General features: G+C 39.5%; 1 protein-coding gene across 1 annotated transcript in view; it reads right to left on the minus strand.

The window, feature by feature from the left end:
• Positions 1-15,301, minus strand: part of dnah6 (dynein, axonemal, heavy chain 6) — a 351,317-nt gene that overhangs the window by 120,180 nt on the left and 215,836 nt on the right. Inside the window, exon 52 of the mRNA XM_059974878.1 lies at positions 4,493-4,754. Within this exon, the coding sequence (XP_059830861.1) occupies positions 4,493-4,754 (262 nt within the window). The remainder of the gene's footprint in view (positions 1-4,492; positions 4,755-15,301) is intronic.

Below are 15,301 nucleotides of genomic sequence, written 5' to 3' on the forward strand. Positions count from 1 at the left end.
CTCCCAAGTTTTCAATTTGTATTGTGAATTTTTAGACGAGCAAGATACCAGAAAATGATAAAATTCCAAAAAATTATACAATACCCTTTCTCAAACTGCCCTTTATCATAATTTTTTTCCAAGTGTGAATGTAGGGGTCTGGTAAGTGTGTTGTTTTGGTTTACCTTAAAAAAACTATTTGTAGAAATGTTTACTATTGAGGTATTTGTAGAAATGTATTTGTAGAAATGTAGAAATGTTTACTATTGAGGTTAAAGGTACACCTCAGCTCCTCAAAAGACATCATAATGTCTGAGTCTGCTAAATAAAGGTTTTGAATCATTTTAAGTCCCTTGGATTTCCATTCTTTAAACGTCGCATCTACTCTTCCTGGTACAAAGAACTGATTGCCCCATATTGGACTACATTGTGATAATACATATGGTTCCTTTAAATTTTTTTTACATCATAGCATACCTTTATCATATGCTTTACAATTGGATTTTTAGTTTGCTTCCATAATTTTTTAACTGTATCTAAGTATATGTATAAAGGAAGAGGTAATTTTAGACCATGAGATTCCATTTCTATCCAATGAAGAGAATCATTTGTTGAAAAATAGAACACAATAGTTCTCAGCTGTACAGCCCAATAATACCTCATGACGTTTGGACATTTTAGACCCCCTCGATCAAATGGCAAATACAATAAAGATAAATGAAGTCTTGCTCTCCTGTTGTTCTATATAAAACTCAAAAATATAATTTTGATTTTTGAGAACAAGTCTAAGGGTGGTGGCAAAGGAATATTTTGGAATAGATAGAGTAGCTTTGGTAGTATATTCATTTTTAGAATGTTGATTCTCCCAATTGTAGATAATGGTAGAGGCAGCCATCTTTCAATTTACTTATTAATATCTATCATTAAGGGGTCATAATTAGCATTAACAATATGTTCCAACCTACAACAACTCCCTTGTCCACTTGTTCCCCCCCACCCCATCCCTTCCCACCGATCTCCCTCCTGGCACTTAACCTTGTAAGCGGAACAAGTGCTACACCTGCCCTTACACTTCCTCCCTCACCACCATTCCAGGCCCCAGACAGTCCTTCCAGGTGAGGCGACACTTCACCTGTGAGTCGGCTGGTGTGGTATACTGCATCCGGTGCTCCCAGTGTGGCCTTTTATATATTGGTGAGACCCGACGCAAATTGGGAGACCATTTCACCGAACACCTACGCTCGGTCCTCCAGAGAAAGCAGGATCTCCCAGTGGCCACACATTTTAATTCCACGTCCCATTCCCATTCTGATATGTCTATCCATGGCCTCCTCTACTGTCAAGATGAAGCCACACTCAGGTTGGAGGAACAACACCTTATATTCCATCTGGATAGCCTCTAACCTGACAGCATGAACATTGACTTCTCTAACTTCTGTTAATGCCCCTCCTCCCCTTCTTACCCCATCCCTGACATATTTAGTTGTTTTTTTTTTCTCTCTCTCTGCCCTTCACTCTGCCTGTTCTCCATCTCCCTGTGGTTCTCCCCCCCTTCTTTCTCCCGAGACCTCCTGTCCCATGATCCTTTCCCTTCTCCAGCTCTCTATCACTTTTGCCAATCACCTTTCCAGCTCTTAGCTTCATCCCAACCCCTCCGGTCTTCTCCTATCATTTTGCATTTCCCCCTCCCCCCACTACTTTTAAATCTCTTAGTATCTTTCCTTTCAGTTAGTCCTGACAAAGGATCTCAGCCCGAAACGTCGACAGTGCTTCTCCTTATAGATGCTGCCTAGCCTGCTGTGTTCCACCAGCATTTTGTGTGTGATGTTCTAACCTAGGCAGAATCTCTACTCCCAAATACTCAAACTGTTGTACAACATTAAATTGGATTACCTCCAAAATTGGATCCCTTCTTTCATTAGTGTTGAGCAGTAATATAGAGGATTTAGTATTATTCACTTTATATTCTGAAATCTCACCAAATGATTTAATTAGCTGTAGCAAAGTTGGGATCGATTTATTTAAATTGGGTATAAATAAAATTATATCATCAGCATACAAGGAAATTCTGTGTTCTAACTGTCCTGTTGTTATTCCACAGAACTGTGGGTGCTATTGCTAGAGGTTCAGTTGCCATTGTAAATAATAAGGGCAAGAGTGGATAACCTTGTCGGCAACCTTTACTGATTGTTATTGGTCTTGAAATTTTTCTATTTGTTAAGATTTCTGCTGTAGAATTTTTGTATATTAACCGAACCCATTTTATGAAGTTATTTCCACACCCAAAATTTTCTAAGACATAGAAAAGATAAGGCCATTCAATCCTATCAAAGGCCTTTTTGGCATCCAATGATAGATGTGCTGTATTAATTTCAAAGAACTCATCTATCTCTTTCCCTAAATATTTTACAAATTCTTCATCTTGTAACCATTTGTGTTGAAAGTGCCATCCAGAAGGATCTTTTGTCAGCTTTTTATCTATGTATTCTAGGCAACATGGTGCATGATCTGAGATCACAATATTGTCATAGTAGCAGTTCTGAATTTTGGTCCGTAATCTTGAGGAAATTAAGAAATAATCTATTTGAGAATACATCTGGAATATACTAGAATAACAAGAGTAGGTTTTGATATTTGGTTTCAATTCTCTCCATATATCTATCATATTTAATTCTTTGATAAAGTGATGAATAACTGTTCTACACCTGTTGTGTGTTTGATCTGTCCCTGTGGCCCTATCCATACTGGGGTTCAATGTGCAGTTAAAATGTCCTGCTATTATGTATTGCCCTGCAAACATTGATAAATTAAGAAACAGGTCTTCAAAAAAATTAGGGTCATCTATATTGGGACCATACAAGTTTACTAAGTTTAAGTTTTCAGTTAGTAGAGAACCTTGGATTATTAATTATCTTCCCTTTCTATCTATAATTACATTTTTCACTTGGAATGGAACTGTTTTATGAATAAAAATCATAACTCCTCTAGCCCTAGATGAGAATGATGCTGTATATACACTACCCTGCCACCTCCTTTTAATTTTTATACTGTCCTCATCTAAGAGATGAGTTTCTTGTAGAAATACAATTTTGGAGTTCATACCGTTTATCTTGTTCATGACTTGTTTAACTTTTCTAAGCTGCTGCAGACCTCTGCAGTTCCAAGAAACAAAATTAAGGTTTACACCTTGAGACATTTCCAACAAAAAAGTATAGATTACCTTGCAATATAAGAATACATTTAAAGAGAAGCCTAACAAACCCAAATGATTGAACCCACATCCAACACACCGAACATGAACAATTCCACCCCCCACTTTTGTGGGAACCCCCCCCCCCAGAAAACATTCTGTCTCCCATTATCGTGATGACAGTTCCACACTTAATGAGGATCAGACCGTCCACTCTTATCTTTACTCAAACCAATCAATCACTGCTGCTATCCTTATTATAAAGCAAATAAACTCAGAAATTACAGAAAAGCTCTCATCTGGACTTCCAGTATGGTGGCCACTTAGAAAGTCATGTCTCACACTGCTCTGCTTCAGCTACTACAATTTCTACAGAAAATACTCTCATTTGCAACAGTTCTTCGAAGCATAAAGTCAGTGTAGGTGCTATAATGCCGAAGGCTGGTAAGATAAGTAAAGAAAAGAGCATAGTCGAAGTTAACTGACTGTGGGGTTCGTGGTGAATCTCCAAAAGTTAATGGAGAAATAGAGGAATAGGAGGCCAGCTTAGTGGGGGAACTCAGAATTATGAAGGTGGACACAATACTGGCTGCTATAAACTGCATGAAAACAGAGCTTGAACTGCATGAAAGCAGAGATGAGAGCTTTTCTGTAATTTTAATTTTTTTTCAAATTCCTTTAGGCACCATAGGCACCATGATTAATCTACAAATTGAAAACCAGTTCTGTCATTATTAGGGTGTCCATTTGCACCTCTGTACAGGATATCTGTTTGTGGTAGAATATCCTTATATGTTTGTTCTGTGCTCAATATTAGCTCATAAGGTTGTGTGGTCCCAACTCTACATTTTCATATTGATGCTAACCACCTGCCCAGGTGTCAATCACATAGCCTTGCTTCATTTACTTTGTTCTGCTCTCACTACACAGGGCAGCAAAAGGAAGGTTCCTAAATTTGGAATATGGTTGGGGAAAGCGCAATTGCAGTGAAGTATAGCTCGCACCAACAGCATTATCATTGTTTTGGACCTTAGTCTCCCACTAATTTTCCATACTAGCACATTGTTTTCTGTTATTGAGGGTTTTAACTGAGTATAGGTGACTACAGTGAATATTCTATATGTACTGTAGTATACCAAAGGAATATCTAGTGCATAGATTTGTTAAGCTCCCACAGTCACTGCCCAGCCTGCTTAGATGGTACTAGAAATGGAATATCAGCAGAGAAGATTTGTTTTGAACTCAATTATGGGCTCAAAAAATGGGTGGATATTACTTTCATTTTTAAATTATATCTTGTTATAGTTTTAAGTTCTAACTCACCTGAGCTGCTGCAAGTTTTATTCGTTTTGGTTCAACTTCTTTAGAAACTCGGGAATACAGATCCATGGCTCTCACCCACATGCACATGGACTTACAAGCTTTAGACACTTTCTCTACTTTTTCAGGTACAAAATCTGGATGGTTAATATATTTTTGAAGTCGTTGCAGTATCTGTGGTTTAATGTTATCTTTGTCATATTCCATGAGCTTCTTCAAGAAATTTGAATCACCAAGAACTTGCTTAGCTGAAGCCCAGTCAGTTCTGTAACACAAAAAAAAGAAATTGAATAAAATACTGTAGTTTCAAAAGTGAATGGACAAACCCAACAACAAATTTATGATAATCAATTAAAAGCAAAGGCGGCATCCATTGAAAACTAAATGATTCAAAATACCATTATTTAACATAATTGCGATGTCTGATGCATCAGCACAAGTTCATTTGCTTGTGCCTCAGTGTGATGAGAAAGTGGTAATTAAGAAAATGACTTGCAGTAGACACAGACAGAAATTCAGTCATAATAGAAAATAGGCAACACCTATAAACTTAGTCTCTTGCAAATTGCCCTTGAAAATTTTACATATTATTAGGAATACAATCTCCAGGAACCATCAATCATTAGCAAATGATAGGGGGAAGCATATTTCTATATAATTCACCGTATTTTTCGTGAGGAACTTCTTTTGTGCAGTGGTAAGGACAACATGACAGAATGTAAGATACACAACACCACACTACATATAGTTACACACAATATAAAATACTCACAATAGATAATAAATACTAGAAAATAATGCATGTAATTTAAAACAAATACACATAAAAATGACAAACTGACAATTTTTACTGTCAGAGAGGCAATGCATACTATTTATTCAAAATTGGGTTCTGAGGAGGCAAATGGAGGAAGATACAAAAATGGATAAGCCTCTTTTGGTGTTGATGGGCAGGGACTATTAGCAGCATCCAGATGGCTTGAGCGCGTAGTATGTGTAAAGTGTATATATAGTGTCCTATACTATTTGTTCTGCCTTCTTTACTGTCCGTCCCTTATGGGCGTTGCTGAGTCAGTCTTATTGCTGGCCAATGATTTTACTTCATATTCTAACAATTCTGTTCAGTGGGCTGAGGTTGATAGTGCCCATTGCTCCGAACCATGCCAAAATGTTGTACATTAATAATGATTCACTAAAGCTGTATAGCTAATGAGGTCAATGTCAAGTGTGAAGTATCAAGGACATGTAAAGAGTACAGTATAAAAAGGTCTTCAGGTGTACAGCCACAGTCATCATCAAATCCTATTTGCACACAGCTGCATCAATTCACTCTAAATTCCCCTATTACTAACAATCACTATTAAATAGCTTCCCTGATATTTGAGGCATTCACAATGGAGCTTTGTTCATTTGAACTGAAATTTGTCAAAAATTAGAAAGGACAGACCATAAGATCATAAAGTATAGGAGCAGAAATAGGCCATTGGCCCATTGAGTCTGCTCCGCCATTTCATCATGGCTGATCCGTTTTTCCTCTCAGCCCCAATCTCCTGCATTGTCCCCTGTATCCCTTTTTGCCCTGACCAATCAAGAATCTATCAACCTCTGCCTTAACTATGCCTCCACAGCTGCCTGTGGCAAAGAACTCCACCAATTCACTACTCTCTGGCTAAAGAAATTCCTCCTCATCTCTGTTCTTAAAGGACACCCATCTATTTTGAGGCTGTGTCCTCTGGACTTAAGACACTCCTACCTTAGGAAAGATTCTTTCCATATCCACACTATCAAGGACTTTCACCATTTGATGGATTTCAATGAGGTCACTCCTCAACAGGATTGGGAAGCGTGCCTTATGAGAATAGGTTGAGGGAACTAGGCCTTTTCTCCTTGGATGAGAGAGGTATATAAGATGATGAGCGGCATTGATTGTATGGATAGTCAGAGGCTTTTTCCCAGGGCTGAAATGGTTGCCACAAGAAGACACAGGTTTAAAGTACTGGGGAGTAGGTACAGAGGAGATGTCAAGGGTAAGTTTTTTACTCAGAGAGTGGTGAGTGCATGGAATGGGCTGCTGGCAATGGTGATGGAGGTGGACATGATAGAGTATATTAAGAGACTTTTGGATAGGTACACAGAAAAATAGAGGGCTATAGGTAAACCTAGTAATTTCTAAGGTAGGGACATGTTCGGCATAACTTTGTGGGACGAAGGGTCTGTATTGTAGGTTTTCTATGTTTTTATGTTTCAAAAGGATACTGGTCCTTTTCATTATATTAATATAGAATTTAATAGAATACTAATATTAGTATCATAGAATCACACAGCATATGGGATAGTCGGCTGAGAATAAATGTGTTGATCAACACCAGCACACCTCAAAGATCTGTGCTTAACCCACTACTCTACTCTTTCTACATTCAGGACTGTGTGACTTAACTCAAATGCATCTATACATTCGCCGATTACATCACTGTTGTTGGCAAAATCTCAGAAGGTGACAATGAGGCGTAAGGGAGGAGATAGATCAACTGGTTGTATGGTGTCACAACAACAGTCTTGAAATCAATGTCAGCAAGAAAAAAATATTAATTGTGGACTTCGAGACGTTGGGAGAACACACATCAATCCTCACTGAGGGATCAGTGATGGAAAGGGTAGACAGTGTCAAGTTCCTGGGCGTTAACATCTCAGAGGATCTAACCTGGGCCCAACATATTGATGCAATTACAAGTGCCAATGGTTGTACTTAATTAAAATATTGAGGAGATTTGATATGTCACCAAAGACCCTAGTAAGTTTCAACAGATGTATCATTGTCACCATTCTGACTGCATCAGCATCTGGTGTGGAGGCACTTATGCTCAGGATTGTAAGAGGCATCAGAGATTTGTAGACTCAGTCATTTCCATCACACACAAGCCTCTCCATCACTGAGGATATCTTCAAAAGGTGGTGTCTCAAGAAGGCAGTATTCCTCATTAAGGACCCTTGCCATCAGGGACATATCCTCTGCTCCCACATCAGTGATGAGGTACAGGATTCTAATGACCTCACTCAACTTTTTAGGAACAACTACTTCCCCTCTGCCATCAGGTTTCTGAATGGTCCATGAACCCTGAAAACTAACTTACTATTTCTCTATTGCACTATTTACCTAAGATGTACTATTCTATTGACCCAAGATGACACTGATAAGTGGCGATGCTTTGCTCATGGCTCTGATGGGAATCAGCAAATATTCCCATTTAGGACTACTACAACTGAAGTCCAGTTATAGCCATGAGTAATTGAGTAAGCAGCATCATTTTAAGATATCTAAAAAAATCTCTTGATACTCAAAATCAATGGATCCTGGACTGCAGACTCAGGTCATGAGTACAATTCCCCTTTAAGAAAACATAATCACAGAAGCCGAGCCTATCTACATGTACAATTGAAACACCAATGCCTTAGATCCCCCATCCCAAATAGGCCGCTGGTGAAAGTACAGTCTCTGGAAAATAAAACTGAAGACCTCAGAGCAAAATTACTATACCAAAAGGACATCAGAGACTGCTGTGTACCTTGCATCATATAAACATGACTATCCCCTGTTATTTTGGCCACAGCGGTGCAGACTTTTTTCAAAGGTAGAAGAGGCAGAGTCTGCTTTCTGATTAACTTATCGTGGTGCACAGATGTGGTGGCTCCGTCTCAGTCTCGCTCACTGACCAGGAACATCTAGTGGTCACATATCATTCACTTTATCTGCCGAGATAGTTTTCTTTCATCATCCTGGTAGCAGTGTACATTCTACCTCTGGCCAATATCAGGCAGGCACTGGAGGGAGCTAAGCTCCATAATCAGCAAACACAAAACAATGCACCATGATGCTTTCCCTATCATTGCAGCAGTTTTCAACCGGGCCAGCTTGAAGAAGTCTCTGAACAACTACCACCATCATATTACCCATAGAACCAGAGCAGCCAACACACTTGACCACTGTTATACCACTATCAGAAAGGGTTATCATGCCATCCCACACTTACACCTTGGAAAATCTAATCACCTGGTTGTACATCTACTCCCAGCGTATAGGCGGTGGTGATGACCAATAAGGTATAGTCAAGAAAGGTGGAAGAGTACTTATAGGACTGCTTTGAGTCCATGGGCTGGACAATATTCAGGAATTCATCTTAGAATCTGAATGAATACATCATATTTGTCACTGACTTCATCAAGATATGTGTGGATTAGCATGTACCTTTGAAAACATACCAGGCATACCCAAACCAAATGCCAAGGATGAATGCGAGAGATTCAATGGCTCAATCTGTGGCATCAAGATCAGTGATCCAGAACTATACAAGAAGTCAAAGTGTAACATACGGAAAGCTACTTTGAGAGTGAAAACATAATTCTAATTGAGGTTGAGATACAATCAGATGCACATCATCTCTGGGAGGTTTTGCAGGCCATTACTTTCTACAAAGTGAAGGAATGGCTGTGATGCCTCACTCCCAAGTCAGCTCAATGCCTTTTATGCATGCTTTGCAAAGGAGAATAAAACTACACCTGTGCAAATCCCTGCAGCAACTGGTGACTCTGTGATCTCTGTCGTGGAGACCAACATCAGAACATCTTTCAGAGGGTGAACCCTCGCATGGTGTCAGAAACTGACCGTGTACCTGGTAGGACACTGAAAACCTGTGCCAACCAACTGGTGGGAGTGTGCAAGACCATCTTCAAACTGTCACTGCTGCAGTTGGAGATTCCCACCTTCTTCAAAAGAGTGATAAATGTACCATTGACCAAGAAGAACAGGATGAGCTGCCTCAACAACTATTGCCCAGTGGCACTCATATCTATTGTGATGATGTGCTTTAAGAGGTCTATCATGATTAGAATCAACTCCTGCCTAAGCAAGGACTAGGACCCACTGCAATTTGTCTATCACCACAATAGGTCTACAGCAGATATAATCTCACTGGGTCTCCACTTGGTCTTGGATCCCTTGGACAGTAGCAATACCTATGTCAGGCTGCTGTTTATTGATTACAACTCAGCATTCAACACAATCATACTCTCAGTTCTAATCAATAACCTGCAAAACCTGGATCACTCTAATTCTCTCTGTGACTGGATCCTTGACTTCATCACCAAGAGACCCCAGTCTGTACAGATCAGAAATAACACCTCCCCCTCACTGACAATCAACACTGGTGCACCTCAAGGACGTGTGATTAGCTCACTGCTTTACTTAGTCTACACCCACAACTGTGTGGCTAGGTACTGCTGTCAGCAGAATTTCAGATGGTGACAAAGAGGCAAATAGGAGCAAGATAGATTGATTAGTTGAGTGATGTCACAACACAACCTTGTACCCAACATCAGTAAGACTAAAGAATTGATTGCAGACTTCAGGAAGGGGAAGTTAAGGTAACACACCAGTCCTCATTAAAGGATCAACAGTGGGAAGCGCGATAAGTTTCAAGGTCCTAGGTGGCAACATCTCTGAAGATGTATCCTGACATGCATTTACAAAGATGGCATGACAGCGACTACATCTCATTAAGCGTTTAGGAAGAATTGGTATGTCACCAAAGACACTCGCAAAGCATTCTGAATGGTTGAATTACCAACTAGAATGGAGGGGCCACTGCACAGGATTAGAAAAAGCTGCAGGAAGTTGTAAACTCAGCATGCTCCATCAATGGGCACTAGACTCCCCAGCATCAAGGAGGCCTTCAAAAAGAGATGCCACAAAAAGTGACAATCCATTATTAATCTGTCACACTTTCTCTTCATTGCTACCATGAAGGAGGAGGTACAAGAGCCTGAAGACACACACTCAACATTTCATGAACCACTTCTTTCCTTCTGCCATCAGATCTCTGAATGAAAAATTACTCCATAAACACCCTCACTATTTTATTCTCTTTTTGCACTACTTATTTACAAACATTGTATTTTTCAGGATACATTCTTCTTATTGTAATTTACAGTTTTCTAAGTTATGTACTGCAATGTACTGCTATCACAAAACAAATTTCATGGCATATGCCAGCATAATAAACCTGATTCTGTTTATTTTTTCTTGTAACTTCTAGTATTTTGTTATACCTGCACTTTACTGTTCCCACAAAACAATACATTTCATGACTTATGTCAATACCATAAATCTGACTGATTCTGATTCTGAAGAAAGCACGCCAGAGCCTGTACTTTGTTGGGAGTTTGAAGAGATTTGGTATGTTACCAAGAGTCTAGCGAACTTCTACAGATGCACAGAAGCAAGTATTCTGACCAGCTGCATCACTAGCTGGAGGCTCCAATGCACAGAATCAAAAGAGGCAGTAGAATTTGCCAGCTCTATCATAGGCACAAGCCTCCCCACCATCAAAGACATTTGGAAAAGGCAGTGTCTCAAGAAGTAGCATCCATCATTAAAGACCCTCACTAGCCAGGACAAGTGCTCTTCTCATTATTATCCTCAAGGAGGAGATAACAGAGCCTGAACACCCAACTTAATATTTTAGGAACAGCTTATTCTGTTTTTCCTTCAAATTTCTGAATGGTCTATAAATCCATGAATGCTATCTTGCATTATTTATTTATTTTTATTGTAGCAACATTTTGTGTACTGCTATTACAAAACAACAAATTTCGTGATATGTGCCAGTGATAATAAACCTGATTCTGATTACTACAACTTAAGTACTATATGTGTTCAGTCCAACTTAGACCCACATTCCTAATTTCCCCTGTGAATTAATCGCTTTTAGCATACATCCAAATGTTTAGAATATAGAACATAGAACAGTACAGCACAGGAACAGACCTTTCAGCCACAATGTTGTTTCAAAACAATTAAATTAATAATCAAATGGCCAGCTAAACTAATCTCTTCTGCCTACTGGATGTCCACATCCTTCCATTTTCCTCACATTCATGTGCCATCTAAACTTCTCTTAAAAGTCCCTAACGTATCTTGCCCTACCACAATTCCATGGCGGTGCATTCCAGGCATTCCCACTCTATGTGTAAAAAAAACTTGCCCCTCATATCTCCTTTGAAATTATCCCTCTCTCACCTTGAATGCATGCCATCTGGTATTATACATTTCAACCCTGGGAAAATGCTGCTGTATATATGCTCTATCTCTGCCTCTCATAATATTATAAACCTCTATCAGTTCTCCCCACAGCCTCCACTGCTCCAGAGAAAACAACCTAAATTTATCCAGCCTCTTGTAAAAGCACATGCCCTGTAATCCAGGCAGCATTCTGGTAAACCTCTTCTGCACCCTCTCCAAAGCCCTGACACCTTTCCCATAATGGGACAACCAGAACTGTATACAATACTCTAGATGCAAACCAAGTAGAGTTTTATAAAGCTGCTACATAATTTCCTGAATTATTTCTGGTTTTTGAAATTCCTTTTGGAATGTGTTTGCTACATTTTCAGGTTCATCATTCTTTGGAGTTTAAGGAGTGAACTTGTTTAAATATTCAAGATCCTAAGGGAGGGGAGTTATAGGGTAGATGTGGAAATAAGTTCATTCACAAGAGAGTCACAAACAAATAGATCTAGCTGCAAAATAGGAGGCTGTGGTGAAATTTCAAGAAATTTGTCTTTGATGGAGTGAAATAGGTTGTCAGGATGCTGGAGCACAGACCCAGTACAGTGCACACAGTAATATTAATTGAGTAACAAATCCTGCAGTGCAAACAAAGTTGGCATCAAAGTTCAGGCAGAGATCAAAACATCCAGAGAAATCCAAAAACCAGAATTGGGAAACAGGCAGAGTTGATGATGAGACAGATAGAATACAAATATGGATGCTGGAAAGGTTAAGAAAAATTCACTGGTACAATCTGGCAACAAGCAGGAGAAAACACAGGACTACAATACACTGAGCAAATAGTAGGTGGAGCACAATAAGACAATGAGACAGAAGCTAATAATGAGAAACAGGTGAGAGGCAGAGTAAAGCAGGGGCAGAGACAGGAACACATGGCAATACAAAACTATAGACTGACAGTTACAGGGAAAACATACAAAAAGACCAAGTTCAACTGGAGGTACTGGTATAAGTATTTGAAAGATTATTGAATGTTATGGTGAACTAGCAAAGATGAGGAGTTGGAGCCAAAGATCTGCCGTGATGATACCGGATGATGGGGCACACTTCAGGGTCTACTCCTACTCCTATTTTTTGTATTCTCGTTTGACATTTCAAATCCTAAAAGATAAATATTCTTCTCATTCTCATATCCTTCATTAAAAGTCCATGGCTATTACAGCACTATATCACCTGAAAATTAATACTTGGATGTTGGTGGAGGGCTGATAATGGTAATGTCATTGAATCTTAGAGACAGATAGCTAATGCCTGGTACATGTATGGTCCAAATGCTACTTGCAATTTGTCAACTCATATCTGAAACTTGTAAGCTGCTTCAGTGGCTGACAAGTTGCAAGTAGAATTGAACATGGTGCAATCAGAGGTAGAACTTATAGCACAGAAACAGCCCCTTCAACCGAACTGATCCATGCCAACTAAGGTGCTAGTGAAGCGTCCCATTTGCCTGTGTTTCATCCATGAGCCTCTAAAACTGTCCTATTCATGTACTAATCCAAATGCCTATTAAACATTGTAATTGTGCTCATTCTACCACTTCCTCTGTCAGCTCTTTCCATACCCACCATCCTCTGTGAGAAATGCTTGCATCTCAGGCCTTCTTTAAATCTTTCGCCCTTCACTTAAAACCTGTGCCCTCTAGATTTGGACTGCCCCACCTGGGAAGAAGAGTGTGACTACCCTGTTTACCTATGTCTTTCATGAATGTATAAATCTCTAGAAGATCACCCCTCAGAAGATGACCTCCCTTCCACTCTGAGCAAAACAATCCCAGCCCATCCAGAACTCCTACAGCTATATCCACCTTCTTTAGAGTGACCATTAACTCCATCTGCTGGTCAGTTTTTCCCATTGAGTACAGCTTCTCCAGGACTCTTTGATGCCAAACTCCATCAAATGCTACCTTGATGTCAAGCCTAACCATACATACCTCACCAATGGAGTTCAATTCTTATCTCCCACATTTGCTGGGATGATGTTTGGAACTTAATGTTCCTGCCAAAATCAAAACAGGACAGGTTGTAGATGAAGCAACACACACAAAATGCTGGAGGAACTCAGCAGGCCTGGTAGCAGCTATGCATAAAAAGTAGTCAACGTTTCAGGCCAAAAGCTTTCAGCAGGACTGGAGAAAAAAATATGAGGAGTAGATTTAAAAGATAGGGAGAAAGGAAAGAGAATCACAGGGTGATGGATGAAATTGAGAAGGAGAGAGATGAAATAAAGAGCTGAGAAGTTGATTGGTGAAAGAGATTCAGGTCTGGAGAAGAGGGTCTGATAGGAGAGGACAGAAGGCCATGGAAGAAAGAAGGGGGTAGAGGAAGAGCGCCAGAGGAAGCAATAGGCAGGCAATGAGATAAGGTGAAAGAATAGTGAAGGAGGTAGGCTGGGGGCTTCTGGGTTAGTGGATGTCCCAGAAATTGATGTTCATGCCATCAGGTTGGAGGCTATCCATATGGAATATAAAGTGTTGTTCTCCAACCTGAATGTAGCCTCACTGTGACAGTTATCCTAATTTCTGTACACAAGAATATTTGGGGAATTTTGCACATTGTCAGGTGGATTGTAACAGTATGGATTAATTTAACTAGAGGCATGGCTATTTCTAGAGCAAACACTTATCACTTTAGCTGAAATGTTGTCGGTCATTTAACCTCCACTGTACCCAGTGGTCTCAAGCATATCTTGATATCATGTGAAAGTGGCCTCTGTAATTGTGGAAACTATTGGGGATTGGTTTATATCCTTGGCATTTCTGGCTAGACACTAAGTCAGTTCAGAGGGCAATTGAGATTCAACCCATATTATTATTGAAGCCTCAATTGAGATTCAACCCATATTATTATTGAAGCCTCAATTGAGATTCAACCCATATTATTATTGAAGCCTCTTTCAAACCTGTGCATTGGAGCTTCTACACCAGGCACTGATTCAAACCATCAGGATGCTCACCTCCATACATCTGTAGAAATTTGCTTGTCTTTGGAGACATACCAAATCTTCTCAAACTTCACAAAAGATCATTATCAAAAAAGATTTGTTTTAATAACAGCTTGATGATGGGAGTTGAATTCAAGTCTCCGGATGCCAGCCCTCATCTCTGAATTACTAGTCTTGTAATTTAACCTCAATACTTCCTTACATCTAAGCCAAAAAAAACTGATCTACTCAGAATAGCATTCAATTAGCACAGCATTTTGATTCTTTGTTTTCAAATAATAAAATTAGCAATCAAAATGGTGTAGAAGAAAGCATATTAACTGAGTATACTTGGTATTTATCATACAAATATTATGAGCCACTTCCCCCACACTTGAATGTAATAGATTGGGCAATATTTCTATTGTCCAAGAACAGGCTAATTGGAAAGGTAATGAGAAAATTGACTAGATATATTTGTTGCAGATGTAAAATCAGTATTTTGGACTGAAATTGCAGATAGCATCTGAGCCCGATGTTGCCCTTGACCATGTCCTTAGATCCTGTGCAGATGAACTGGAAAGATTATTTGCAGGAATTTTTAACCTCTCCCTGCTTTAAGAAGACCACTAGTATCCCAGTACCTGAGATAAAATCAAGGTAACATGCCTTAATGTCTACTGCCCAGTGGCTCTAACATCTAGCATCATGGGGTGCTTCGAAAGGTTGGTCATAGCAGTATTAACTCTAGCCTTCAAGATAAAATTGGC

This window comes from Hypanus sabinus, chromosome 7 (genome assembly GCF_030144855.1).
Source record: "Hypanus sabinus isolate sHypSab1 chromosome 7, sHypSab1.hap1, whole genome shotgun sequence".
Classification (NCBI taxonomy): domain Eukaryota; kingdom Metazoa; phylum Chordata; class Chondrichthyes; order Myliobatiformes; family Dasyatidae; genus Hypanus; species Hypanus sabinus.